The 27,186-nt window shown below is 34.4% G+C and overlaps 1 protein-coding gene across 4 annotated transcripts in view; it reads left to right on the forward strand.

Annotated features, from left to right (window-relative positions):
* The window catches only part of LOC144965570 (long-chain fatty acid transport protein 6-like), a 40,237-nt gene extending 13,051 nt beyond the window's left edge, over window positions 1-27,186 (forward strand). The window contains exons 6-12 of one of the 4 annotated variants that reach the window (XM_078901056.1): window positions 8,360-8,518; window positions 17,488-17,612; window positions 18,695-18,886; window positions 19,567-19,666; window positions 20,927-21,137; window positions 22,141-22,238; window positions 23,125-27,158. In XM_078901056.1, the coding sequence (XP_078757182.1) occupies window positions 8,360-8,518; window positions 17,488-17,612; window positions 18,695-18,886; window positions 19,567-19,666; window positions 20,927-21,137; window positions 22,141-22,238; window positions 23,125-23,435 (1,196 nt within the window). In that variant the 3' untranslated portion in view covers window positions 23,436-27,158. Of the gene's footprint in view, window positions 1-3,095; window positions 3,255-7,978; window positions 8,138-8,359; window positions 8,519-17,487; window positions 17,613-18,694; window positions 18,887-19,566; window positions 19,667-20,926; window positions 21,138-22,140; window positions 22,239-23,124 lie in introns of all 4 variants that reach the window. The other 3 variants (XM_078901055.1, XM_078901053.1, XM_078901057.1) reach the window with 3 other exon arrangements.

Genomic DNA, 27,186 nt, shown 5'->3' on the forward strand with positions numbered 1-27,186 from the left:
TATGAGTTTCATTAGTTTCTTCCTTCCAAAAAAACCAGTTATAACGTCTGTATTTTTAAAAGGTCCAATAGAATATTTGGGGACCCCGATAGCTCAGTTGATAGAGCACTCTCTTTATACGCAAAGGGCCAGAGATCGATCCCGGGTGCAGTCGAGTTTTTTCTGAATCCCTGTCTACTCAGCAGTGAATGGGTAGCTGGGTTTGTTAGATCTGGCGAAAAGTCACCATCGACCCCACTTATTACTTATTACTTATTACCGCATCCACCCCCTCTTATTATAACTTCACGTCTCTCTCTTACTCTTCAATTCTCGCTGCCCTCTCATGTGTGTGTGTGTGTGTGGGGGGGGTAGGAGTTGCGTGTGTGTATAAACGCCACGAACAACTCGATCAACGCCTTAGGTGATTCCATTATCTCCGTTAATGGGGATAAATTTCAAATTTTATTAAATTATCGAAGTAACAATGAAGTACGGTGAGCAAATAAAGAAGGCATCACCCCTCTTCTCTAATTTGAAATGAGTGTGACTACTCCGTGTGTTTTACTCCTGTAGACCACGCTTTTCGCGGTCCCAAGTCTTTAACGGTTCAAGAATGAACGATCCCATGGTCCCAAAGGTCAAAACGGTTCGAACTTCCAACAGTCTCTCAGGAATGTTCAATGTCGAAAAGGACCGGTCCTAGGACCGATCCTTGCGATTTTCATTTCCCAGGGACCGTAGGACCGTGGTCCTTAAGCTTGCCAAGGACCGCCCTGCACTACTTGATGGTTTGCTCTGCTAAAGAAACATCATGCCTGATAACAATCACATCCTTTTTGAAACTTCTCCCCTCTCTCTTTCTCTCTCTCTTTCTCTCTCTCTCTCTCTCTCTCTCTCTCTCTCTCTCTCTCTCTCTCTCTCTCTCTCTCTCTCTCTATATATATATATATATATATATATATATATATATATATATATATATATATATATATATATCTCACACACACACACACACACACTTTCACTCTCTCTCTTTCTTTGTGCATGTGTGCTGATGTATTTGTGTGTGTGTGTGTGTCTGTGTGTGTGACAAGGAGAGAGAGGGGAGAGAGAGAGAGAGAGAGAGAGAGAGAGAGAGAGAGAGAGAGAGAGAGAGAGAGAGAGAGAGAGAGTTTTAATTGCAATATTTAAATCGTTACTAGCATGGCTAAAAATGATAATAAAATTACAGGCTTTATTATTTCAAATTTGTGATTATGCTTTCATCTCATGTTCATGAACCCGGTTGTTCCAGGTGATTCTCTGCCTTTAGATATGTTATACAACTTAAGAGTGCTGTTGTTATCACGTTTTGACATTATTGATTTTTACAGGAGCCTGGGAAAAGGGATGGAAGTCCCAGATAGCTCAGATGTGGAGTTCGCTTAACGAACAAATGAACTGGTGTGCAGTCGAGGTTTCTTATGACCGCTCAATCCACTCAGTAGTGACTGTGGTAGCAGGCTATTACTATTTTCTGTTTTCATCTTTTCTTGGTGAAATTTTGTCAGCAGATTTTTAAGATGACAGCTCATATTCCAAGTTTCAACACAGCCTTTCAGATGGAGCATCGAGCTCTATTAATTTGTATATGTTTGTATATTTCGTATTTGTACATGTTCTGCATGCAATTTTACTGCATTCTCAATCATTTTTTTCTTATTATATCCTCACCCCGGCTTTATGAATTTTCTATTATGTATTAGGGTTGGCTGATGTGAGGTGAGGGTGGAGATGGCAAAATTGATAAGTCTATCATTGTACTTTTAGATATTTATTTATTCATTTCACATTATTATACATCACTGATCAGCTTATTTTGACAATACGAATGATTCATAGGTTGTTGCTGTACATTCTTACAAAATCAAAAGAGTGAACTGATAAAATTTTGTTTTGTCCTTTAATAAAGATGATGAAATGATAAAAAGAAAAAAATAATGATATTAAAGAGCTATTAATAGATGTTGGAATATATAAAAGTTGAATTTTTTTCTGGTTTAAATGGAGGAAAATAATGAAAATAATAATGATTATAGTAATGGTAAGAATAATAATAATGATAATAATGATAACCGCTTTATTTACATCATATATGGGCATTTATTATCTTAACGATATTAGAGGGTTCTTTATAAAATAATGTGAAAAACACTTTAATCATCTCTTCATTTGAAATGACATTGAGTCTAAAGTTTGTTGTTATAACTAATTCAGGTTAAGATGCCTCTATCTGAAGGAACACCAGGTTTGAGTATATTTGACCATGTCAGGAATAATTAATGAATATCAGGGAGATGGCAAAAGTCGAGATATTTACTTTAATCCCCTCTCCGTCTCTCACTCAAATGAAACTATAGGAATAATAAAACAAGAGAGAAAAAAAACAAACAAAAAAAACCCCAAGAAAACCAACAAAACAATTCTCAAACAAGTATCGAGGTGAGGTCTTAGAAATTTGATAATGGGACCTGTCTTTCTTTTACACAAAACACAACATTTACACTACTTTTTATGTTATGCTCTTCTTCTTTGACATTTCAGCATGCTTCATGGTCCATTTTATGTTTTATGGATAAGATTTGCAATAATTAAATTGTGTCATTTTAATGATATTCACATTATATCAAAAATGAGCGTTTGGTTGTATGTCTGTTTGGGCACCTCCACAAAAGGTTCCATAAAATATCTTTTGTTTTTGAATTAGCAGTCGTATGAATCTTGGGTAAAACCGATGTCTAAAAAAAAATCTGATGGACTTTGTCTTAGATGGTCATTAAATCAATGCAAAGGATTGTAAAATAATTTAGTTTTCCATCATTGAATTTCTGGCTTTTTCAAAGCCATTGGTAATAATTCTTTTGAAAAATAAATAAGCCTTACGCATGCTAATTTTTTATACTTAATGTAATCGTGCTTTGTTTTGTTGCAGTGACAACCATTTTTAATGTGATAATGTAACTGAGAGCTTATTCATTTTATTATTGTTTTCCGTATTTGATTCAACTGTAAATATTCTTTTTTATGTATATTATCATGATATAAAGACCCTTCCTATGTCGACATTCCTCCAGGTAACCCCAAGCCTGCAATTATCCACCACTCAAAATCAGTGGGTATAAGTTGTGGTTTGGCCACAGTAGACTACCAAGACACAGACACTGTGTATATTCCTTTGCCTCTCTACCACAGTGCTGGTGGTGGCTTAGGTTTATTTTCATCCCTACGAACAGGTTGTGACATCAAGCCTATTATAAATTCATTCACCACTTAATTTCTTCATTCATTGCCTACTTCATAGTTAATCAATATAATCATTGTCAGATGTGCTATAATTTTATCACTTCCAAATAATTGTTGTTCACTTAAAAGTTTGTGGCATGGAGCAGATTCTACAAAAAAAAAAAAATATGATAATAAGTTCATGTTTGCTCTATCTTCCCCCCCCCCCCCCCCCCCCCTCCTCGTTTTATCCTCTTACTCTCCTACTAGCAAAGCTGTGTCCCGATAAGTCATAAGTCATTTAAAGCTTTAGATATTGTATGCTGATGACATGTTTGTCTGTACTAGCTGCTTTCGAATTTTGTGATTTGTTGTATTGTTTTATTTCACTTTTTTCAAAATTTATTGATGTGAAATATATTGGTTGTTATGAGCACAAAATATCTAGAACCAGAGACTGTTACAAGGAGTAAATCCGGTTTTTTAAAAAAACATGGCTTTTCCTTTTATTATTTATTGATATCCAAAGATGTATACATTAATCATGCATTTTTGTTGTTGTTGTTGTTGTTGTTTTGGGATTTTTTTTTTTTTTGTTTGTTTGTTTTTTAGGTTGTTTTTTTTTTGTTTTTTTTTTTTAATTATTTTATTTGGAAGTATGCTATTCCAATTGTGAAATACTAAGATGTGTTTGTTCCTGGAACAATGGACACGTATCTTCAATAGTTTTATATTGGAAATAATCGGATCACATCACGCTTCTTTTGTACGTCCCATGTACAGCTTCTCACTGTTTTTTTCTAGGAATTACGTAAAGTCAAGTTTTGTTTAATATCTTTTTTAACATGATTCTAAATTTACATCTTTGACAGAGAAAAACCTTCTACTGCTGAGCAGAAGAATATAACCATAATATTTTAGAGTGTATTTCATTTTGTAGTTACAAAAGCATATAAATATCTTTTCTAAATAAGTTTTTTTTTTTTTTGGTGTGCACAACTAAACATTTTTTGCAGGTTGATTTTGAATTGCTGCTTGATATGTTTTGTCGTTTGTTTGTATTTTTCTTTTTGTATTGCACATGCTATTGTTGTATTATTCTTTTCAACTCTCATAGCAAGAACAGCATGAGGCAATGGCAAATCTAATTTTGTTGCTGTATTCATCATGCTAGGATTTGATGAGATAGTTGTGCTTTTTAGATCTTCTTAAATCCGTCTTTGGACACAAGAAACCTCCAATATATTGAGTGAATATAGATTCAGAAAAATGAGGAGCTGGCACATATTATGTCGATAATTAGATGAAATGAAGGGAGTAGAGAGGTGCCAGAAAGCAATAGATATATTATATTTTTTTAAAACCATCTCTATGTTATATATTTTAATACCTTAATAGGAAGGTGAAGTGGTTGAGTGGCTAAGGCATTGCACTGTGACTTGGAAGGTCCCGGGTTCGAGCCCCACTTCAGGCACTTTCATTTTTTCCTTGGGCAAGGTTATTAACCTCCAATTGCTCACTTGGACAACATGGGTGATCCCTGTTGACATCAGACTTGTTTGATAAATTATCTATATTCCTTCGTGGAATGCCTAGGCAATGATATCTTATGATGTCATGGTAGAAGGGCATAATTATTATTATTAGTTCCTTAATAGCTGACTCGCTTAACTTTCTTAGTTTTCTTTATAGGCCTCATTCTTACCCTACAGTAGTTGTCAGTAAGGACGCTCCCGATAGACATAACATTTGAAGCCACTTTTTTTTTTTGGGGGGGTTTTTTTTTAGTAATGGATTACGTTGATTGCAGAGCATCTCAAGGGTAGCCAAGTGGAGTTGCCTTATTAGTTTGGTCCTGAGTTAGATTCCCATCATTGCAAAAAGTTTTTATCCTCTATTATCTTCTGGCACAGCTCTACTGTTTAAATCTTTTTGTGGTTTGCATATATAAAATTTTTTGTTTTGTTTTGAAATTGTTATTTTTGATAGGAAAACCTAAGCCCTGTTTGATTGCAAATATCAAAGCTTGCATGGCATGTTGTACCAGTGGGTTCATTCACCTATGTGCATATCTGAGGATGTGAACAAACACTTGGTTGTGTCCCTCGTGCCTATCGAAATTAGATTATTGTAATGCTCTATTGTTTGGCGGTCTGAGATGTCTTCAGATTATCCTGAACAGCGCTGCCAGACTAGTATTTATGAAGCATAGGTGTGATTCTATCAGACCTCTGATTCATGACCTGCATTGGCTGCCTCTTGAGAAAAGGATTAAATTCAAAGCTTGTGTTTTAGTGTATCGTTGTTTTGAAAGTACTGCCCCTTTCTTCCTTTCAGAACTAATTGAAAGATATTCAAAACCCCACCCCTTACATTCGGCCAGTGATTCCACCAAACTAGTTGTACCTTAAATTCGCAAAAATGCTGGAATGAGATCCTTTTCTCATTTCGGAACCTCTGTTTGGAACGCCTTACCACAGAGCATCGTGAAAAAGAATCGTCTATTTTTAAACGTTCGCTTAAAACATATCTCTTTCGATTTTAGTGGATGATATGAGAAGCAAGATAGGTGTCTGGTTTCTGTTATGTTGCGTATGTATGTGTGTGTGCTTGTGCATTTGAATGAGTATGTTTCAGCCAAAGTGATTTGTAATTTAAGCGGTTAGAGTCTGGTGTCTCAGAGATATAGCGCTATATAAGTTTTCAGCATTATTATTATTATTACATCGTTATGCCATTGTACCACAGTGGTGCACAAACAGTTGGATTGTATGGGGTACTTCATCAAGGTTGGACAGTTTAATCAATAGTTACATGACTATAGAAAAGTAGCAATAGCAATACTTCATTTCATCCTTTGCATGCTCACGTCAACATTTTCAATTTTGAGCACAACCCAGTTCCATATGTAAAGAATCATGTTCAACAATGAAATGGCCATTGGAAAATAATAATTTATCTATTTTGTATATAATTATCATTTTGGATAGGCAATCTTAATCTTGCTTCATCTAGCCTTGTACAATCATAAAATCGATTTTCTCCAAGCAGTGTGCTTTTACTAGCCACTTCTTAACCAATAGATATTGTATATTTTATAATGAAACTTTAACAATGTGATGCAGTAGTAATAAGTGAATGAAATGTCCGGCATATTTTAGAAAAGGTCTGTCATATATGTATTATTGATAACATTTGACAACGTATTGTTAAATAAATGATAAACTACTTTTTATCTTCTCTTCACGTTCCAATAGACTTTTTATGAATGTAAATATCAGCATACAAGGAGATTCCTATTTTCTTTTGTTTTTAAAATTCAATTTTTTTTCTTATAAACCACTGAGCACTTACATTTTATTTATAAACGAATGATAAAGGATTGATAATAATCCAGATGATAGATATAGATGAATTTAATCTGAAATATTCCATTGCACTCTGAATTTCCCTCCTCCCTCCACGAAAATAATAATTTGTCTACTACACGGATTGCTTCATTTTTTATATGCATTCTTCGCGTTTTAAATACTTGAAGTTTAACTAGTTGACAGTGATAATCTTTTCCCCCTTTTGAAGTCTAATGATAATGATAATATTTTTAGCTTACACTGTTTTTTTTTCCAGCAGAACACAGAGAAATGTTTCATTCCAAGGACGAGGACATATTTGATTGAAGCATACTTACAAATTTACTTCTATACAGTACACCCACTTTTTATGATGTGAACTTTTTTTTCTGACATGTTGAACACCAAGTTATTTTCTTCTTACAGCTACCTCATTTTGATTGTTATTTTATTGTGCTTCAGTCCCATAGAAGAAGTTGGACATCAAGGAAGCTCTAGCTTCTTGGCTGCTTTATCAAAGTTATTATTCCCTGCTAATACACACCTTCATCATTTTAAGATTCAAGTATAACAAGCAGTTAAATCAGACCTTCCACCTAATCTTTCTTGTAGCAAAATAGAAAGTCAACTACCATACGTTATCCAACATCTTATAGCATGGTGAAATGTCCAAAATCAATACTAATATTCTAATGTGCACATAAAATTTAATATACGTTATTGCTATTTTTGATAGGCAAACCTAAGCCTTGTATCATCAAGCAATCAAAAGCTTGCCTAGCTTGTTCCATATCAGGATGCGTGCAGCTACAGCCATCAGATATTGTATACATTGTGATGCCACTGTACCATGCTGCAGCAGGAGGCATTGGGTTATCCGGTATGATTCATCAAGGTTTGTCATTTCAGTCGTCAGCAACATGCCAGCAATGCCACTCATTTTCCTTTCTCTTCCAAGCCCTTGTTGGAATGCAGACCTGCCCATTATTTATGCAGATTTTTCTTTTTCTTTTTTTTTGGGGGGGGGGGGGGGGGGGGGGGGGGGCTAAATGTTTTGGAGACAAGGTTATAAAAAAGTTATTTGGGTTTTGTTTTTTTTTTAATTAATGTGTTTGGTTGTATTATTGTGATTAACTTGAACTACACTTCATCAATAATAAAGCAGAGTAAAGATAAAAATGAGATTTAAAGCTATGCATTTTGGGCAAATACAGATTTTTATATATCTATGCAGACTATTTTGTTTGTTGTCTATGGCAGGTCTGTGCTCTTATCGGAATGGTCCATTTTGTCTGTACACCAGTATGGAAAATGTCACTGCTCCTTGAAATATCATTATCATGTCTAATTTTTCCTATTCTATTCACCGTAAATATTATTAATAGGGAACCCTAAGCCTTGCCGCCTCAGCCACTACAAACTTTGTCTAGCATCTTCAATAACACAGTGTGTTGACCTACAGCCATCAGATAGTTTATATATTGCTCTGCCACTGTATCACTCTTCTGCAACCGTGATGGGTTTGTCGGGGACAATTGGTCAAGGTTTGTCATTTCATCACGGAATTGCTTTGCAGAGTGTTCAAACGTGTATCCTCATTTTATTCAGCATGCACAATCCATATGCTTTCTTCAGCAAAGGAAAACAATGCTTATTTTGAATCAAGATGCTTCGTGTTCTCAATTTGCTAAATCCTTAAGTGCCCTGTAATCCTGCTTGAAAATTCTAATTTTTCCTTTTATGTAAATTGTGGATATTTTTGCTAGGTACTCCTAAGCCTTGCATCATCAAACACTCGAAAGCTTGTGTGAACTGTTGTATCACTGAGTGCATTCATCTACAGCCTTCTGACATCTTTTATATTGTGATGCCACTGTACCACAGTGCTGCAGGAGCAACGGGAATGTTTGGGGTAATACATCAAGGTTTGTTGTTGTCACTTGGAGACAAATGATCGCAATAACAGCATTGCCCACTCCTTTACCTATCCCAAATTTTATTTCAAATTTTATCCTTCTATTTGATTCTGGCTTGCAAAAATCTTCTATATACCCAAACAGCTATCTTCTCATGAATCTGAAAACCTTGACCTCAATAATCAAGAAATTCAAGCTTAATCAATCAAGCTAAAGTCCTGTTTTGCTGATTGCAAGATGCCAGTGTTTGTCCATAAAGTAAGCATTAATGAGTACGTCAATGTTGAACACATAAATAAACTTATTTGCTATGCATGTTCATATTTACCCAAATATACAAGATAACCATGTTTTTCTCTCCGTGTGGCAAATGGTATTGTGTATTTTTCCTTTTATTTTATTCTTTGTGTGTATTTTTATTTTTATAATGTAATTAGGAGTTTTATCCATGTTTATTTTCTTTTTTTTTTTGTTGTTCTTTTATTGAATGCTTTCTTAAATTTAAACAATGATTGTGTAATAGCAGTACCTCAGACACATAACCGTCACAAGACAATTGTCAAAAAATAAAACTAACCACAGGGAACGGTGCTAGGACCCATACTATTTCTCTGTTTCATCAATGACCTACCTCTACGAGTAAAATCTCAGATTAGGTTATTCGCCGATGACTGTCTAATATACCGACCAATAAAATCTGCAAATGATCAAAAATTGCTACAAGAGGACTTGAATAGTCTCGAACAGTGGGCTAATGATTGGGGAATGAAATTTAACGCAAACAAATGCTACATCCTCAGCACAGCTAAAAAGTACAATGAGACCTACAAGTTAAACAACATCGTCCTGAAACAAGTTGACGATAACCCATACCTTGGCATCACCTTCTCAAAGGACTCGAAATGGGGGAAACACATTAACAAAATAACCCAAAAGGCAAGCTGCACCCTCGCGTTCCTCCGCCGAAATCTTAGCCACGCCCCAACGTCATGCAAAGAAAACACCTACCTCGCACTTGTGAGATCACAATTGGAATACGGAGCAGTTGCCTGGGACCCCTACCTGAAAGAGGATATTCAAAAACTTGAGAGAGTCCAGAGACAAGGCGCCCGGTTCATAACTGGGAACTATAAGAGCAGAACCCCAGGATGCATGACAAAAATGTTAGAAGAAAGAAATCTCATCAGCCTCCAACAAAGAAGAAAAGAAACCCGTCTGTCATTCATGTTCAAGATAATAAAAGATCAAATACCATCAATAAAGGTAGACTCCTTTTTCATGCCACGACCAAACAAAAGAAAAATCCGAGCACTCACTTTCGCCAACCACATATCCGAAAACCCCATTGACAGATACGCCACAAACAATTCGAACTGCTTCAAAATCCCACAGACAAGAACACAAAACTACAGAAATTCTTTCTTCATTAGAACTATCTCGGAGTGGAATGGGCTGGATGAACTGGTCATCATGGCACCACACCTAAACGATTTCAAGGCCCGACTGACATGGGCCCGCGCCCAATGAGGACGCAGCTGAAATACAACCAGACCATTGGTTTCTTCAGCGCCAACCATACAGATACAGATACAGAACCTAGGGTAACTAGCAGTTAAAATAAACAGAATTAAATATGTCATCAGTAATTGATAGCATTAACAGAGAAGCACATATAAAGAACTTAAAAGAAATAATAGACTCAGGAGGTGAATTACAGATTATTTACTTGCCAGAAGGTATAACTGATAGAAATGAATCACAGGATACTCCAAATACTGATGAACTTATGCAAAGCCTGGACAAGGACACAAGCTGTAAAATCATCCACGACAACAGCCTCACAGACTCTTTCCCAATCCAAATTGGGGTTAGACAAGGATGCCTGCTGTCTACTTTTCTACTTCTTCTTGCCATCGACTTTGTTATGAGAAGAAGCCGGGAAAATACTATAACTGGCATACAATAAGGACTCGTGGACCAGCTAAATGATTTAGACTGCTGATAATCTAGCATTATTTTCACACAATGCCACCCTAATGTAAGAAAACATAGACTTAACATGGAATCAAAGAAAATCGGCCTCCAAAAATCCATACTGGAAAAACAAAAATCATGAGACTGAACACAGAAATCAAAACCCCTATACTCCTTGACAATATAGAACTAGACGAAGTCAAAGAATTCACAATTCTGGTCAGTGTTGTAGACCAAACTAGTGGCACATATACAGATGTCAAGAAACGGAATTCAAAAAGCCAGAGTAGCCTTCAAATCACTCAACATTCCTGTAATGGAATCCATCCAGAAAGAGGAAAAAAGGAAGACCAATGTCAACCTGGAGAAGAGACCTCTGGTAGAGCTGGAGAGGTATGGGATGCGCTGGCAGGAGATGGAAAGACTGGCCAATGACAGAAGAGGATGATGGAAAAGTTTCATCAGTGGTCCATTCCCACTGTGGGATAATGACTGAAGAAGAGTTTTATATATATATACAGTCGACTCCGCTTAATCGCACACCCTCAGGAGTTCAGGTTAGTGTGTCGATTAAGCGGGGTGTGCAGTTAAGCGGAGAAGCTAAAAATAGTAAAAATACCATCTAAGCACCAGCTTTCATGAGCCATTCATATAGGACCTTCCCCTCTGAGTTTTCTATGGGCTTGGGGCTTTCATGTTCAAGACACTAGACTCATTAGAAGGGTTTTTTTTTGTTTTTTTTGTTTCTTTTATTTTATTTTATTTTGTTTTATTTTTTTTTTTATTGGTTTGTATTTGGGGACTTTAAAAAAAAAATATTTTCTTAATTCATGTTTCATCGACAACAAAATGCGACATTATTGTTTGTAAGAATGGTAATCGTGAAGGGTTGATTGTAGTAATGCCCCATCACGTCTGTATTGTGAATGTCATTAGAGTCGTACTGCTGAAGAATTCAGAAGAGACATCAGCATAGTGATTTTTGTCATGTTCTTTTTTAAACACGACATTCTGTCAACCTTTCCATCTTGAAGGGGAGAAAGACGTGCTTTGAGTTGATACCAATTCAGTTGACTTTTGAGTGTATCAATGTGGCCAGGAACCGTATTGACCAATCAAAAGATGAGACACGATTCCCATCTGTAATTCTTTCTTATTGTTCATGGCCCAGTAGAGGAAAACAATGACAGATAGAGAATTGCAATCAAGTGGTCAGACAATGTACACAAATGCATGGCATTCGGTGGACTGTGATCACGTTTCACACCTTGTGATGTAGACAGAGAGTGCTGAGTCAATTAGCCCATCGTTTCAGGTAACCCTTTGATGTTGATTAACAAGCATTGTGCGTCTGACCTAGTCGGGGTCAAGGGACAGTGGAATTTGCGTTGATAGGGAAGCTTTTTTTATCATGCGTGATCCGATATTAACATGCAGAAATGGTTCAAGAGAAACACATTTTCATTACCTTTTATTATTTTTTGGGGGGTATTTTATATATTTTTCTCCAATTAAGATGGAATCAAGGTGTAGCAATTAAGGGGAGAAGGCGTGCGATTAAGCAGAGTGATTATATAGAAAAGAATTCAGTTTTTCGGGAATGTTTAGGGTATAAGCGGAGTGCAATTAACCGATGTGCAATTAAGCGGAGTGAACTGTATATTTATATATCTATTGGCTCGTTGATCTAACCTCTGAAGCATCGTATTGAAAAGACACAACTTCAGAGGTTATATCAATGGGCCATCAATATATATATATATATATATATATATATATATATATATATATATATATATATATATATATATATATATATATATATATATATATATATATACATATATAGATATATATAGATATATAGATATATATTTCAGAATGCAAGAACCTTTCATAGAGTGACATAATTGTGAGGCCATATATATAAGCTTATATATAAAAAGCAATTGTTTCTCTGTTTGTACAACAAGTAGTTTTGTTTACCTATATGATAAATTAGATCATACAGAAGATGTTGAGATAAAGAAAATAAATAGACGAATAGAACCAATGTGTCATAATGCCACAATACATAGGCAGATGTGCAGAATTGTTTATTGGACATCACAATGCCACAGTACATAGGCAGATGTGCAGAGTTCTTTATTGGACATCGCAATGCCACAATACATAGGCAGATATGCAGAATTCTTTATTGGACTATGCTTATGATGAGATATTAGAAAATAATACTATTTTTTTCACTCTTTGAGCACGTTTGTAATTTATATAGTGACATTCATTGCTACTGTGCAATTTTACTGAGACCTTTCTAGTATCAGCCAGAAATTATTCATGAAAACAGTTTCTTACAATATGTAGCTTTATCTAAACACATGAAGGAATTTGATCACCCCAAAGTTTTTGCTTTTACTATTCGAAAGAGTTTTTAACTTGTCGTGTAAAAATGGTCACAATAGTTTTAGAAAGACATATCTTTCTCTTGGGTGAACATTTTAAAAGATGTATGTCTCAGAGCTGGTTTGGACAGAGGATTAAATGACCCTATTGAGATACCAATAGACCAATATTAATGGAGTCACTATGAAACTTGATATTCCTCTATCTGATATTTACAGCCATCCTTTTTTCCCCAAATTATACATTCTGCTTATGGAACACCATACACTCTACTCTGGAACCTAGCTTTTCAACAATTTTTAGACCTTTAACCGTGCACCACAGACTATCAGGAAAATACCAACATTTTTATTCTTATATTAGACTGTGTGGTTTAGCAGTATGACAGCGTACGAGCAGTAGGAGAGGAAAAGGAATAGGTGGGAAGACCTCGATAAAAAGATTTTGATTTGTCATTTTTTTTGTGTCCTCTTTTAAAAATTTTCCGGGATTTAGAGACACAAGGCCCATATCATATTTAAATTATCTTTTGTGCATGTGCATGGTTTTCTTTTAATCATGCACTTTCTTTGTTGTTGCTAAATCCCTTCTCTGTTTTGCTTAAGTCAGCACATGTATTCAGCCGAAAAGACCCTTTACAACGACTAATTTACAATTTAATAATAATTTTAACAGGCACTTACTTATTACAAAAACGTTAAAGCTATATATAACTATTTATCCCTAAAATGCATAGTTTTTAATTTAGATTTAAAAACAACTGTCTGATTCCCTCAGCTTGTGTGGGAGAGTATTCCAGATTCCAAGTTTGCGGACCATGACAAAAGAGAATGCTCTCTTACCAAGTTTTGTACAGTCAAAGCCGGTTTATTGGGATGGCTCGCTTCAGATTTACCATAATCCTCTCTGCATTTATCTAGACTTATAACTGGCAATGCAATGCAACTTTATGGAAGATGTATTGGTTGCATTCAACTTATTTTCTTTTATTTGTTTTTGTTGTTTTTTTGGAGGGGGGGGGGGGGTGTGTTTTTTGTGGGGTTTTTTTTTGTTGTTTATTTTTGTTTTGGTTTTTTTGGTTTTTTTTTACATATTTGAAAGCCATAGTAATCAGGATCATTGTCAAATATCATCTCCATTTAGAGGCGGCTGTCCCAATTAAGCTGCTGGGAATTGGAAAGGGTATGACCTTTTATACAGAAAAAATTTCATTTCCAAGGAATCGTCCCAATAACCTGACTGTCCCAATCAAGCGGTGTCCCCAATACTGGCTTGGACTGTATTTGTTTTGGGTACAAGTTACCAAGAGGAATCAGACGACAATCAATATGCTTGGCTGTCTATGATTTTTAAACCCTAAAAATTGCTGAAATTATGTGATCAGTGTTGGTACTTTGTTTTCCCTCAAATTAAGATTTTTTTTCTCTCTTGTTATACACAGCCAGAGTACCAAAATTTATTCCTTAGTTCTTTTGTTTTTTTTGGTTTGTTTTTTAGGTTTCATCGTTTCTCATTCTCTCCGGCCATCTTTTATATGTGAATTGTTAACATTTTCAGTCTGACAAAGTACAACACTGTTGAAATGTTATATTTGGCAAGAATTGCACCATGACTTTCTTGTCAATACTAACACTTGCTTTTGGATATGCAATAGTTCAGGCTGAGCTGGGTGTATGAATACAGTGATTTATATTCAACTTGCCTCAGACACAGCAAAGAGTGGGTTTTAGACAAGGGTTTTATAATTTTAAGACGCTGAAGAGAGCAAAATGACAATGTATAGAGTTATGTTTTGTTTATCAATGTAATTGAATTAGCAGTTTTAGACGTATACTGTATATAAATGGTTACCCTAATATATAGCTATAAAGAGATTATTTACAAGAAGATAATGTGTATCATCATCAACAGACTCATGCATCTGGCTGTCTCCCTTCCAACAATGAATCGGAAAAATGGCCTTGGCAAAACTGAATAATCATAAGGAAAGGACAAATCTTCATGCAAAGGGACAAAAGATTTAGGGGTTAGAATAGACAGGAAAAGTTGACCCCCTCCAATCTGCAAAAAGGGGTCTGCAATGGCTCTCGCATGTATATTTCTTGTAATTATGTATTGATTTTTAAAACAAAATTCACAACAGCAAAAATATTATCCAAGATTATGATGCTGACATTATCTTTTTTTAATTGTCCTTTTTTCTTTATTCTACTTACCATATTATCCCTATGAAGCGCAATGCCCATAATAAGTGCACCCCGTTCCCCTCCTTCACACTTTGTGACACATCATTAGCATTGTATATCAATACTCAGAAGCTTATATGGAGTGTTGTATCAGTATATAAACCATGGCTACATCACTTTATGCCATTTCAGATATGCAGTCTTCCCTGCCTTTTATTTTTAAATCCCTTTCAACATCAAAGGCTAGTTTCAGTTCATAGACCTCATTTTCTTCTTTTTTTTTTCTGTTACAAATAAGTGTATCCTTTTTAACCCAGTTTTCTAAGCGCACAATGGGATAATACGGTAATTGAGATTTTATCTTTTGCAGAATGGCAATTTGTCACATAGACATTTACAATCAGACTGAGATGCAGCACCCACCCCCACCCCTCTCTCTCTCTCTCTCTCTCTCTCTCTCTCTCTCTCTCTCTCTCTCTCTCTCTCTCTCTCTCTCTCTCTCTCTCTCTCTCTCTCTCTCTCTCTCTCTATCTCTCTTTGTCTTTATCTTTCTCTGTCTCTCTCCCTCTGTCTCTCTCTCTCTCTCGTCTCCCCCCCCCCCCTCCTACCCTATCTCTCTCTACATGTTACTCTCAATCGCTCTTTTCCAACTTTTCAGAGTTGTAATGTGAAGTATGTTTATAGAAAATTGTTTTCAGCATTTCTTTTTAAAATGTATAGTCCTGTTTTAAGGAATAATTAATTAGTATAAGTGTTATGTAAACTTATTTGCTCAACCAGACGTTTTCCTTTATAACATTTTCCAATTTATATTTATTGATTATTCCTTCCCGATTTTGATGTCTTGATTTTTCTTTTAGATGTTATTTAAAGCATGCATGGTTATGTCATAAAGTAACACTTTTAAAGCTTCCGCTTTTTACGTTTATGCAAATTTGTAGAATCCGCTCATGCCACGTGATTATTTTCGGATTTTTTGGATAAATTATTTTTGTAATGTAACAAATCTCTGTAAATGAAGCCAAGTATAGCATATCACACAATCATATGGTTTTGAAATTCACTTTCATATTTTTAATTTTAATTTTTTTTTCATCATTTTCACCCCATGATTTTTATCCTTTAATGTTGATTATATAGCATGCATATTGATGGTGTGGATATCACTCTCAAGATTTACAGTTCTTCCAACTGAAACCCAATTTCACCTATCTTGGCATTTGTTTACTTGTCAGCGAAATGAAGTAATGAACATAAATTTTTAGTCTAAGTCTTAATGTTCCACTCATAAAAAAAATGAGTTTTGTCACCTTTTCAAAAGGATCACCATGTTCCTTGTAAACTGAAAAATAATTCTAGCTAGTCTCTGTATTCATTTACAGCTTTTTTTACCAAGAGAGCTGTTGGTAGAAATGTTTGGTCTGGTACCATGACCAAAAAAGAGATAAAAATTAAATATATACATGAATTAATAAATGACTAAAATAATGGGAGAAATCATGATTTGAGATCAATTCGGTCTCGACACCACAAAGTGTGACCAGTGAATTTTAATATTTTTAGAAAGCTGAAATAGGCCTATTAGTTCAAAATGCCATTTATTTGAGCCATTCATTAAAGTCGACTAGATATATATAATCTTATTTTGAATTTGATCTGCAGTATTCTTCAATTTTTTGCATACATCCTTTCAACAATTTAAAGAGTAAAATAGAAAAAATGCTTTTTGCATCCATTCCTTGTGGTGTATGAATTTCTCATAAGAACCATACTCAATTTTATTTTGCTTGATTTGAAAGAAGTTTATTAGAGAAAAATGGAGCGCAAACTACGTTTTATTTTAGCAAATTCAAATATTATTCTAAATAATACCAATAAGACTAAATACAATTTTTAGATTCTTTATCTTCTTTTCATTTCAATTATTATTTACAAGTATGATTTGTGATTTTAGTTGATCATCATAAACTCAGTTCAACTAGATTTGTTTTAAATTCTTTTTCTACACTCCTAGATTTGCTTAATTTAACACTCCTAGCTTACGCATTCATTCTTTTAATGTATTAGAGGTTTATATAATCTTTGAATTGTACTTATAACATTATTTGAAGAGTGTAGGCAGAAAGTAAAATCCAATTTAAAAAATCAATGAGTAAGCGGGGAGGATGGGGTGGGTGCAGTTGTTTTGTATGTTTTTTCGTTTTTAAAAAGATTATTATATCGTGAATTATACGTCATAAATTTAAAGTTATAATATAATCAAAAGATCTATAGATTAATTGACATATCATTGAACTTCCAGAAGATGATGAATACTGCAAATAAATAGGTGTTGTAGTTCATTGATCTTGAGATGTATATATGATATAAGCAAATGTTTGATATCATATTATTAACTCAATCTCAACAAAACAGGGGCAACAATCGTGTTAAAGAGGAAGTTTTCAGCTTCTCAGTTCTGGCCAGACTGCTGTAAGTATGATGTCACTGTGATCCAGTACATTGGAGAACTATTCCGATACTTGCTGGCTCAGCCTCCGGTAAGGTTTTTGTTTATTGAAAACAATTAGAAAATCTAGCTTTAGATTTTAACAATCAGACTACATTTCATAATTACTTCTATAAATTATAACTACAAATCTGATTGTTTTCACCAAGAGTGTAGTCAGTGATGCGACTTTGTCTTCAATGAAGCTTGAGTTGCATTGTTTGTTATTGCTCTCTTGGTGAAAATGGTAGGATCTCATGTCACGCTAAAGTAAAATTCAACCTTGTGTGTAAAAGTTTGAAGATTATTTTACTATTGAGACATGGATGGCACTGTTGAACATAGAAAGTGATGGGGTAACTGACATTGATCCAGCACCAGCGATGTATCCTTGAGTAAAAGCACTTGAGACGCATTACCCCACTCAATAAATGAATAGCCGGTTATTGATATTTAGGAGTGCTTGTACTGAGAGAGAACTTGTCACAGGTCACCTGCACTGAATGGAATGACGTTTAGAATTTTGGGGTTTTTTTTATATGATCCATGTGGGAATCAACCAAACTTGAAATGTTATGAGTAATATAAACTGGAAAAGTTCTCTATTTAAAAATGCATTTGAACTTTTCTTTTTTTTTTTTTTCATATAATTTTCTCAAGTCAATGTTGTCTAACATTGGTAAAATTCATTTCAAAATCGAGAAGGAATAATTCATAAATATCAATAGGAAAATGTTATAAAAAGATTTGTCATGTTAAGCAAATTTCAGCTTGCATAACATGGGAGGAAAATAAAATCACTTATTCTATTAATTATTCCTTAAAACAGGACTATAAATTATTTTTTAGAATGATGAAAATGATTTTCACTATGCTCCTAACATGTGTTTACTGGGTTTTCTCTATTATCGCCGACATCTTCACGCCATGTCACATTGATAGTCTTGAAAAAAAGAAAATTACTATCACAGAAGTGGAATAGATAGAATTTTAGTGTTTTGCTTTATTTTTATTGTAAATTTTCTTTTCACTTTTGTTTTAGTGCATTTTTGTGTGAAATTTCTGCCTCATTTTCGGAAAGTGAAAGTTTACAAATATGTCATTTTCTTTCTATTTATTTCATTATTTGAACAGCGGAAATGTGACACAGAACATAAAGTCAGAGCTGCTTTTGGTAATGGGATGAGGAAGGACATATGGATGGATGTCAACAAGCGCTTCAAGATTCCTCTTATCATTGAATTTTTTGGAGCCACAGAAGGTACAACATTGCTTTTGAATACTTCGAACAAACCTGGAGCTATTGGTCGTCTTTCTCCATTTTTGGTAAGGTTTTAATATTCAACAGCAATAGTAGTGTGTGTGTGTGTATGTGACTGTCTGAGAGAGAGAGAGAGAGAGAGAGAGAGAGAGAGAGAGAGCGGGAGAGAGAGTGTGTTTGTGTTTGTGTATGTGTGCGTGTCTGTTTAGCTATTATAGCTTATTGTGTTTTGGGGAGTAATATTATGACCCTGATCTGATAATTAGAAGAAAAAAACAACATATTTCAATCAGTGATCTTTTAAAGATATCTCTTAACATATTATAGTTGCTTGTTTAACCATTTGGTAGTTTAACATAGCAATGATGTATAAAGCTTTGACAGTATGCCTGTCAGTGGCGAAACATTGACAATTAGACGAAATGAGATCAAAAGACTGGACACTTATAATCATGGATTTGATGTTCTGTTTCATGAGAAAAGTGAGCTAGAATGGACATTTCGCTGCAGGCACTCTCTTGTATAGCATAATGAAGAAGAAAAATATCAGCATAAAGTAACATTTGCATCACAAATCTGCTGTGTAATTTATCTCCCATATTAAAAATCTACTCTTCTCTTCACCAATTTTTTAGAGATATTTTTGAGTGTGATTTTTTTTTTTTTTTTTTTTTTTTTGGTAGACGCATTACCCTCATAAGAATTATAACACGGAATCCTATCAACTTGACGTTTGATTTCTCAGAATGCCATTGATAGTGATCCAAAGGCTCTAGTAAAGTTTGACTATGGAAGTGCTCAACCAACCAGAGACAAAAATGGCCGCTGCATCAAGGTTGACGTGGGTGAGTGTGCTTGATAATTTCTGTCATTATCGGTTATTATTATTATCATCATCATCATCATCATCATCATCATTATTATTATTATTATTATTATTATTATTATTATTATTATTATTATTATTGTTGTTGTTGTTTTTATTATTATTATTATCATTATTATTATTATTTTTTTTTTATTTTTTTTTATTTTTTATTTTTTTTTTTCTACATTATTATAACTGCAATCTACCTTATGGGAGAGTAAAAGTTTGGTTTTTTTTCATGGGAGTTATAATATATTTGATTAAAGGGGGTGTGAAGTGTTTCCAAAAGTAAAACAAAACAAAAAAACAAGGGAGGGGAATGGCGATTGAAGGATGATCATTTTATAGCTTTAAAGATAGATTGGTTATAATATTTTAATGATTGTTTTTAAAAAACATTTTTTATTGATTTTCAATTATACATCATGATATGTCAATCAAAAGGTTTTTTTGTAGATATTGGTAATCATGTTTCTCTATTACTCAATACTCTCTGCCATCAACTTTCTTTAAAAAACATATCTATCATCTGTTTTCCAATAATCCACTCATTAAGGTTTCCCTTTTATTTGTCGTTTTTCTTTTTCTTCTCTCTTTTGTTTTTGCTGTTATTCAACAATACATCATTCTTTCATTTGAGCTTTTTTGAGCTTTTATATAGCACGATATCCACTTAGTGTGCTCAGAGCACTTTTCAAGGGGTCCTTGACCAACAGCAACATGTAACATGTAGAACCAGACTTAACGCCTGTTAGGCGATATTACAATTTTTTTTCTGACAGAGACAACGCTGTTAACGGCCAGGTACTCATTTTACACCTGAGTACAGTGAGAGAATGTTAGTAAAGAGCCTTTTCCAAGGACTCAACTATGCGCCGAGCGAGGCTCGAACTCAGGACCTTCCGATCCAAAAGCGAGTGTCATACCACTCGACCACATAGCAGCACAAAGTGACACCAAAGTCTCATCAGTCTTATTCTGATCATGTTGAGGACTGGTTTTTGGTTTTTGATGCAACCTGAGAAAGAATTTATTTTATCATTCCATGCTATATTTGATAACCTCCTGACAAACTATGCTTCATCTGCACAATTCTCTTTTATTTTCCATTTCGATTTCCTAACATTCACAGTCGCACATGGGGACAGACCACTTACTTGTTTTCATAATTGAAAATTAGTGTTAATGCTGATGTTTCAACAATATGTAACTATTTCCATTGAAATCATTTTAATAGGAGAGCCAGGCTTGTTTATCAGCAAAGTTCCAGACAATATGATCCATAACGGTACATTTACCCCATACATGAGTTCCAAGGAAGCCAATGAGAAAAAGTTGGTGCGGAATGCCTTCAAAGATGGCGACATCTATTTTAATTATGGAGATCTCCTTGTTCAGGACAAGGACTATTTCCTTTATTTCAAGGATAGAATTGGAGATACTTTCAGGTGAATGAATAAAAGTCAGATTTTAGAATTGATCAGGATAGCTGAGTTATTTGAGAGAGAGAGAGAGAGAGAGAGAGAGAGAGAGAGAGAGAGAGAGAGAGAGAGAGAGAGAGAGAGAGAGAGAGAGAGAGAGAGAGATGTGTTCTTTATAACTTTTTGTTTGTCGATATATACATATTGAGGGGGGGGGGGGGGGGGGGGGACCTTACTTTACCTTTCGTCTTGTGCCAGGTGGCACATAAGGCCTCGATCTTCTGTTTCCATTCTACCCTGTTAATGACTGTTTTCCTCGCCTGGCCCCAAGTTGACCAACCAGCATTTCTTTCTCTTTGATAAGTGTGCCGCCAGGTAATTTTTGATCTCTTCGTTTTCTTTTTCCCTCTGGAAATCACATGAGTGCCATCACACAGTCATTATCCAATTCTTTTCATAGTATGAGGCGATGTATTTCCATCTCATTCCTCAGACTTCATATTCATCATTCTCATTCCTGCTCTTTCTAATACATATTTGTTGTTTACATGTTTCTACCATTTCATATCCAATGTCCATCTCAGACATCTGGACTGAAACACATCTTGCTTTCCGTTTTCTCCTTTCATTATTTTCCCCGTTTCTGAACTGTACATCACAAGCGGTATGACTAAGGTTTTAAATAGTTTTAGCTTTGTCTTGTGAAGTGTGTTTTAATAGTTCCATACATTTTTTAAAAGGCTAAATGAAGCCCTTGATAGTAATTGAGATTGTGCCTCATTGTTATTGTTCATTCCTAGATATTGTGGGTTGAGGATACATGTCTGCTGTGTTACTTGAGATGCATCCAGTTTCTAATTTTGTAACGTTTCATCTTAAAAATCAAAAACATTTCTATTAATTTTTTTAATTTTTGAAGGTCACTGCATTGGTTTCCACACTTTTTAGCAGAACACAATCTTGATATTATTCATTGATTACATACTCCCTACAGCTAAATATGTACATATTTTGTTTTATTATAATATAGGTGGAAAGGAGAGAATGTGTCTACTACTGAGTTGGCCAATGTGATTACCGATTTGAATTTTGTACAAGATGCCAATGTGTATGGGGTCACTATTCCAGGTAAGCTGTTTGGTCAATTCTTATTCTTATTCTAGTGATGGTCAAAAGAATTTTGTCATTGTTGGTTTGATTTATTTTTCCTGCTGGGATAATTTGGACAATGTAAGACTGTGCTCATAATTACCTTTCGTTTTCACAATGGCTCTTCAGAGAAGTGATAGAGAAGGAGGGTATATAATAACACAATCACAGACCCAATAAATGCTACAAGAGTTGTAAAACCACTAAAAGCATACCAACTTCCTCTTTTTTCATGCGGCTATGTGGTCTTGTGGAGGTCCCGATAGGTCAGTTGGTAGAGCACTCATTTCATACGCAAAGAGACTGAGATCGATCCTGGGTGCAGTCAAGATTTTTTTCTGACCCCCTGTCCACCCAATAGTGAATGGGTAGCTCAGATTTGGTGGAAAGTATTTTGCAATAGACGAGCGTCCTATCCAAAGGATAGCAAGCAATTGCTATTGTCTGTTTCATGCTATAGAAACCGGGATAAAATCCGGCTCTATGGGTCGAATGGGTCTGAAGGAGAACTTTTTTAAAATGTGGTCTTGTGGTTTGAAACCCGCCCTCAGATTAGAAGGTCCTGGATTCGAGTCCCACTCTGAGCAGTGCATAGCTGTCCTTGGAAAAGTCTCTTTACTCACCTTTTCTCACCATACTCAGATGTAAAATGAGTACCTGGCTGTTAACAGTGTTGTCTCTGAAAAAATGGTTATAACGCCTAACAAGCATCATGTATCGTCCTGCATGTTAAGTGTTGTTGTTTTGGCCAGGGATTCCTTTTAAAGTGCTTTGAACATGTTTAGTGGATATTGTGCTATATAAAAGCTTAAGTTGTTTTGGGTTTTTTTTCAATGGGGTTTATTTTATTTATTTATTTTTTAAGGTCATGACGGTAGAGCTGGCATGGTGGCGTTGACCCTCAATGATGGATGTAACCTCGGAGAGAAAGAACTGAAAGAACTTTATGACCATGTAAAGGAATCCCTACCAGAATATGCCCAGCCCTTGTTTGTCAGATTGCTGGATCAGGCTATTATCACTGGTACCTTCAAACAGAGGAAAGTGGAACTAGTGCAAGAAGCGTATGACCTTGATAAGATTAAAGATGCCTTGTATTATCGGGACGTGGCAAATAAAACTTACAGTACTTTGGCAAAAGCTGATTTACCCAAATTTTTGACTTCAAAGCTTTAAAAATATTTTGACTCATATTTATTATAAATTCAATACTTTGTATAAGTATATTTGTACAAGTATATTTTGAAAGTGATCAAATGATTCATTTTTCTGCTTGAACATTTATGTATATGTGATTTTAAAAGACTTTATTTTGTAATTTTATTAAAGTCAATATAGTGTTGAACTCGATGAAAAATATTGATCATAATAATGAGAAGAAGTAAAGAGAAGCAGAAGTGTGATATTTATTAAAGGTGCTGGAAATGCTTGCTCTGTTATTGTTAAATAATATGATATTAATTGAAATTTTATGCTATATTGATCAAAAGAATTTGACAATCTTGACCTATTTTGAATGTACACTAAAAGTACTTTGGTGTCATTTGTAATACTATAGACACAGCTGCAGAAGCAGCATTAACACTGGGGATAGTAAACGCTATGATAAACACGAAATATTTAAGCTCTGCACCACCCATGGTATATCAATGGATAATTGTGAAGAAGATATTGACAAAATCAGCCTTTGTAATACGACATTTTTTGTTTGTATCCACGGATTATCCAGAGATAAAAGACAATTTTCTAAATATCAGATGCTGCATGATATTTCATTTCGACATCAACAGTATCAACTTTTTACGCACTCATCTGTATCTTTGTGTAGTACACTGCAAGTGGGGTGACGTAGTGACATTTGACACAATAGGTCACAGGTCATAGCTCATTTACATATATACCCAAACAGTGCATTGTTAAAGTTTCATAATTAAAAATTTGTTTTCATAGTGGTCAGAAAGTTGTACTTTAATCGGAATACCCACCGCAGAGCTCCAACAGATGTGGTAGGTTACGATTTGCGGTCTTTGGAGAGGAAACGAAACTCTAAAACCATTGAACATGCCTGTTATGATTATACTATGCGTTTGATAATTGGTTGTGTTTTTTACCAATACAAGTATAAGACTGCATGCTTTGAGGGCGATGTCAGAAAAGGTGTCTGATTTTGTTATGACAAGTCCCATTCTTTTAAGAGCTAAAGAAGAGAAGATATATAGAGAGGGATCATATTTTGATCTACATTAAACAAAATTCAAACAGTTATACATGTACTGTTAATGGGCAAATAGGGCTAACTTTTTTTTTCAGCATTTTCATCTAAAACTATTTCTACTTCTATCTATCTATCTATCTATCTATCTATCTATCTATCTATCTATCTATCTATCTATCTATCTATCGGTATTATATTTTATGGGTTTTCTTCACCACAACGTGCAGAGCTAAATCATTTAGTGGCTCAGCCACTTTCTTCCTTTCTGTAGTCAATGCTTTTCACAGTCATGAAATGTAATGGGAAACAAGACATCAATGGATTATACGCAGACCGTATGCGTATATTACATCAATATCTTTGTCTAGTATAATACCACCAGGCCATGGTTTGCCGGGGTAAATATAAATATGCATGTAATAAGGCCATTTGGTCAAAGAGGATTAGTCCTCTTTATTTGTTTGATTAAGGGGGAGTCTTTGGTAGTAAAGCCTTTTTATGACCTCCAGGATTCGGTGAAGAATAATGAATATTGGTGAAATGGGATAATATTTGATAGGTTCGAAAAAAAAAATGGGGTTTATATCAGATTTAATTATCTCTTCTTTTAAGTCCCTTTTTGTAAGTTGATTTAGATTTTTATTCTACAGATATTTTTTTAAAAACCTTTTTATAAATATGACCTCTTTTTATCATAGAAATTGTCATGATTTGTTTTTGAATGTGATATAAAATATTTTTTCACAACTATTGCCATAATTTCATATGATTGTCTTCTGGCCATACTATAACAAAGTAAATTTGAATTGATTTGTATAAAATATGGAACGTATTTCATTTTATTAAAAATTATAATGGGCATTGATGGTACAGTGTAATTCAGTAATATCAGTCATTTTATTCTGTGGTTATGACAATACTTGTTGTTATAAATGCCTTAAAATTTGCATTCCGCAAGGTATAAATTGACCTAATATAATTTTTAATCGAGCATAAATCAGTGACAGAAACACATTTTCTCAAATTATGAAGGCCAGTTTTATGACTAGACATTCATCAACATTATCATTATCATCATAGTCGTCATCATTGTTATTATCATCATCATCATCATTGTTATTGTTGTCATCATTAATTAAAATTATGACATTTTTGCCTGAAAATGAATTATATCAGGTAATTATGATCATTAAAGTTATGTAAGTCATTTTTAAGTGGAGTAATGAAGCGTGATTTTCTAAATCAATATTTCTGCTGTCATGAAACTTTAGAACTAAATGCTAGTCCTTTTAAAAAAAACTTTGAATGAATGAGTCATCTAATTGCACCTTATTTTGATTTTGAATTGAACTAAGATCACTTTGTTCAATTTTGAATAGAATTATTTTAATACAATATTCAAAACTTAGCTTCTGTACTTATTGTTCTTGTGAAAGAAATTTCTGTATTTTGTTGAAAAACAATTATGTCTTTCACTCTGGTTTCTATTCTTGTTTCTTGTTAACCTTTAGAATTGTGGGTGATAGGAGACCCTGCAGTAAGTCAACAGATCGATTTCATGCAACATTCACTGAGTCGCAATCAATAGTCTTGCTTGCTGTTCTATCACCCATATATCATTTTTCTTTTCCACGCAGATTTATGTCCATGTTTTGGAATGAATCCATTTGTTTTCACCTGGGCTCTGTCCACGATGTTTGTTTTATTTTTAAAAACTTTATTCTTAGTTTTGTTAAATGACGTTCAAGCACTGTTTACACTCAAAACAATGACAATACACATTGGGGAATGGAATCCTGACTGGATACCCTTTGTAAACATAAGAAATCACACGTGCCTACTCTCAGGCAATGGTCCACGCATCGCACTTGCAAGTATTAACAGGTCTCACCACACACCCTTTTTCCACGATTGTGAAAAGACCAGAATAACAACACCCCTGGATAATGACACAGTTTTCTGGTCCCAGCGATGTCATTATCCAGAGGTTGCAGTGTATATACATTTTTAAAATGAATTGTCAAAGATCTCTGTTAGTGATAAGAAGTTCTTAGATCTGTAGATGTGAAATGAGAGCTTTTTTTCATTTTGTTTAACGTGCAGTTAAAGCATACATACTTCGAGTCAAATTTTATTGGAGCTAGAGAATATCAATGTCTTCTTTAAATTCTGGTAATTGGAATGCGCCTATTTGATATACTTGGAGTTCCAATTGTTCATGTGGTAAAACACTCGTTTCACTAGCAAAGGAACTGGTATGTATCCTGAGTGCACTCAAGATTTTTTCCTAGAATTTCTGTCATCTCTTCAGTCAAGAGTTTTTGGAGATGATATTTTTTGTTTTGTAAATCATCTTTGTGTTATGCATTGTATTATTTTTTGCTTTACATTTTCATATATAATATATGATTCGTAAACAATTGAGTGTTTTCCTCTTAGTGGGGACCTGTGCTTTTGTCAGGACGAGGCATAAAAGTGATCAAAACTAAGTACACTGATAATGTGCTCTTGGAATCTACATGTTCCCTATTTGAACCAATTCCCCTTTGTCCTACTTATTATTGGGTGCTTTATTTGTAATTTTAGAACTTTTTACTATCCCATTTTTTGTCTTTTTATTGGCGCTGATAATATGACCTTAAGTAGCAAGCGCTGTAAAACCCTTAAAAACAAACAAAAGAAAAGTATATTTATATTTATTTCAAAAAAAAA

The sequence above is a fragment of the Berghia stephanieae genome, chromosome 2 (genome assembly GCF_034508935.2).
Source record: "Berghia stephanieae isolate SIO BIC M18660-M18661 chromosome 2, UCSD_Bste_1.3, whole genome shotgun sequence".
Classification (NCBI taxonomy): domain Eukaryota; kingdom Metazoa; phylum Mollusca; class Gastropoda; order Nudibranchia; family Aeolidiidae; genus Berghia; species Berghia stephanieae.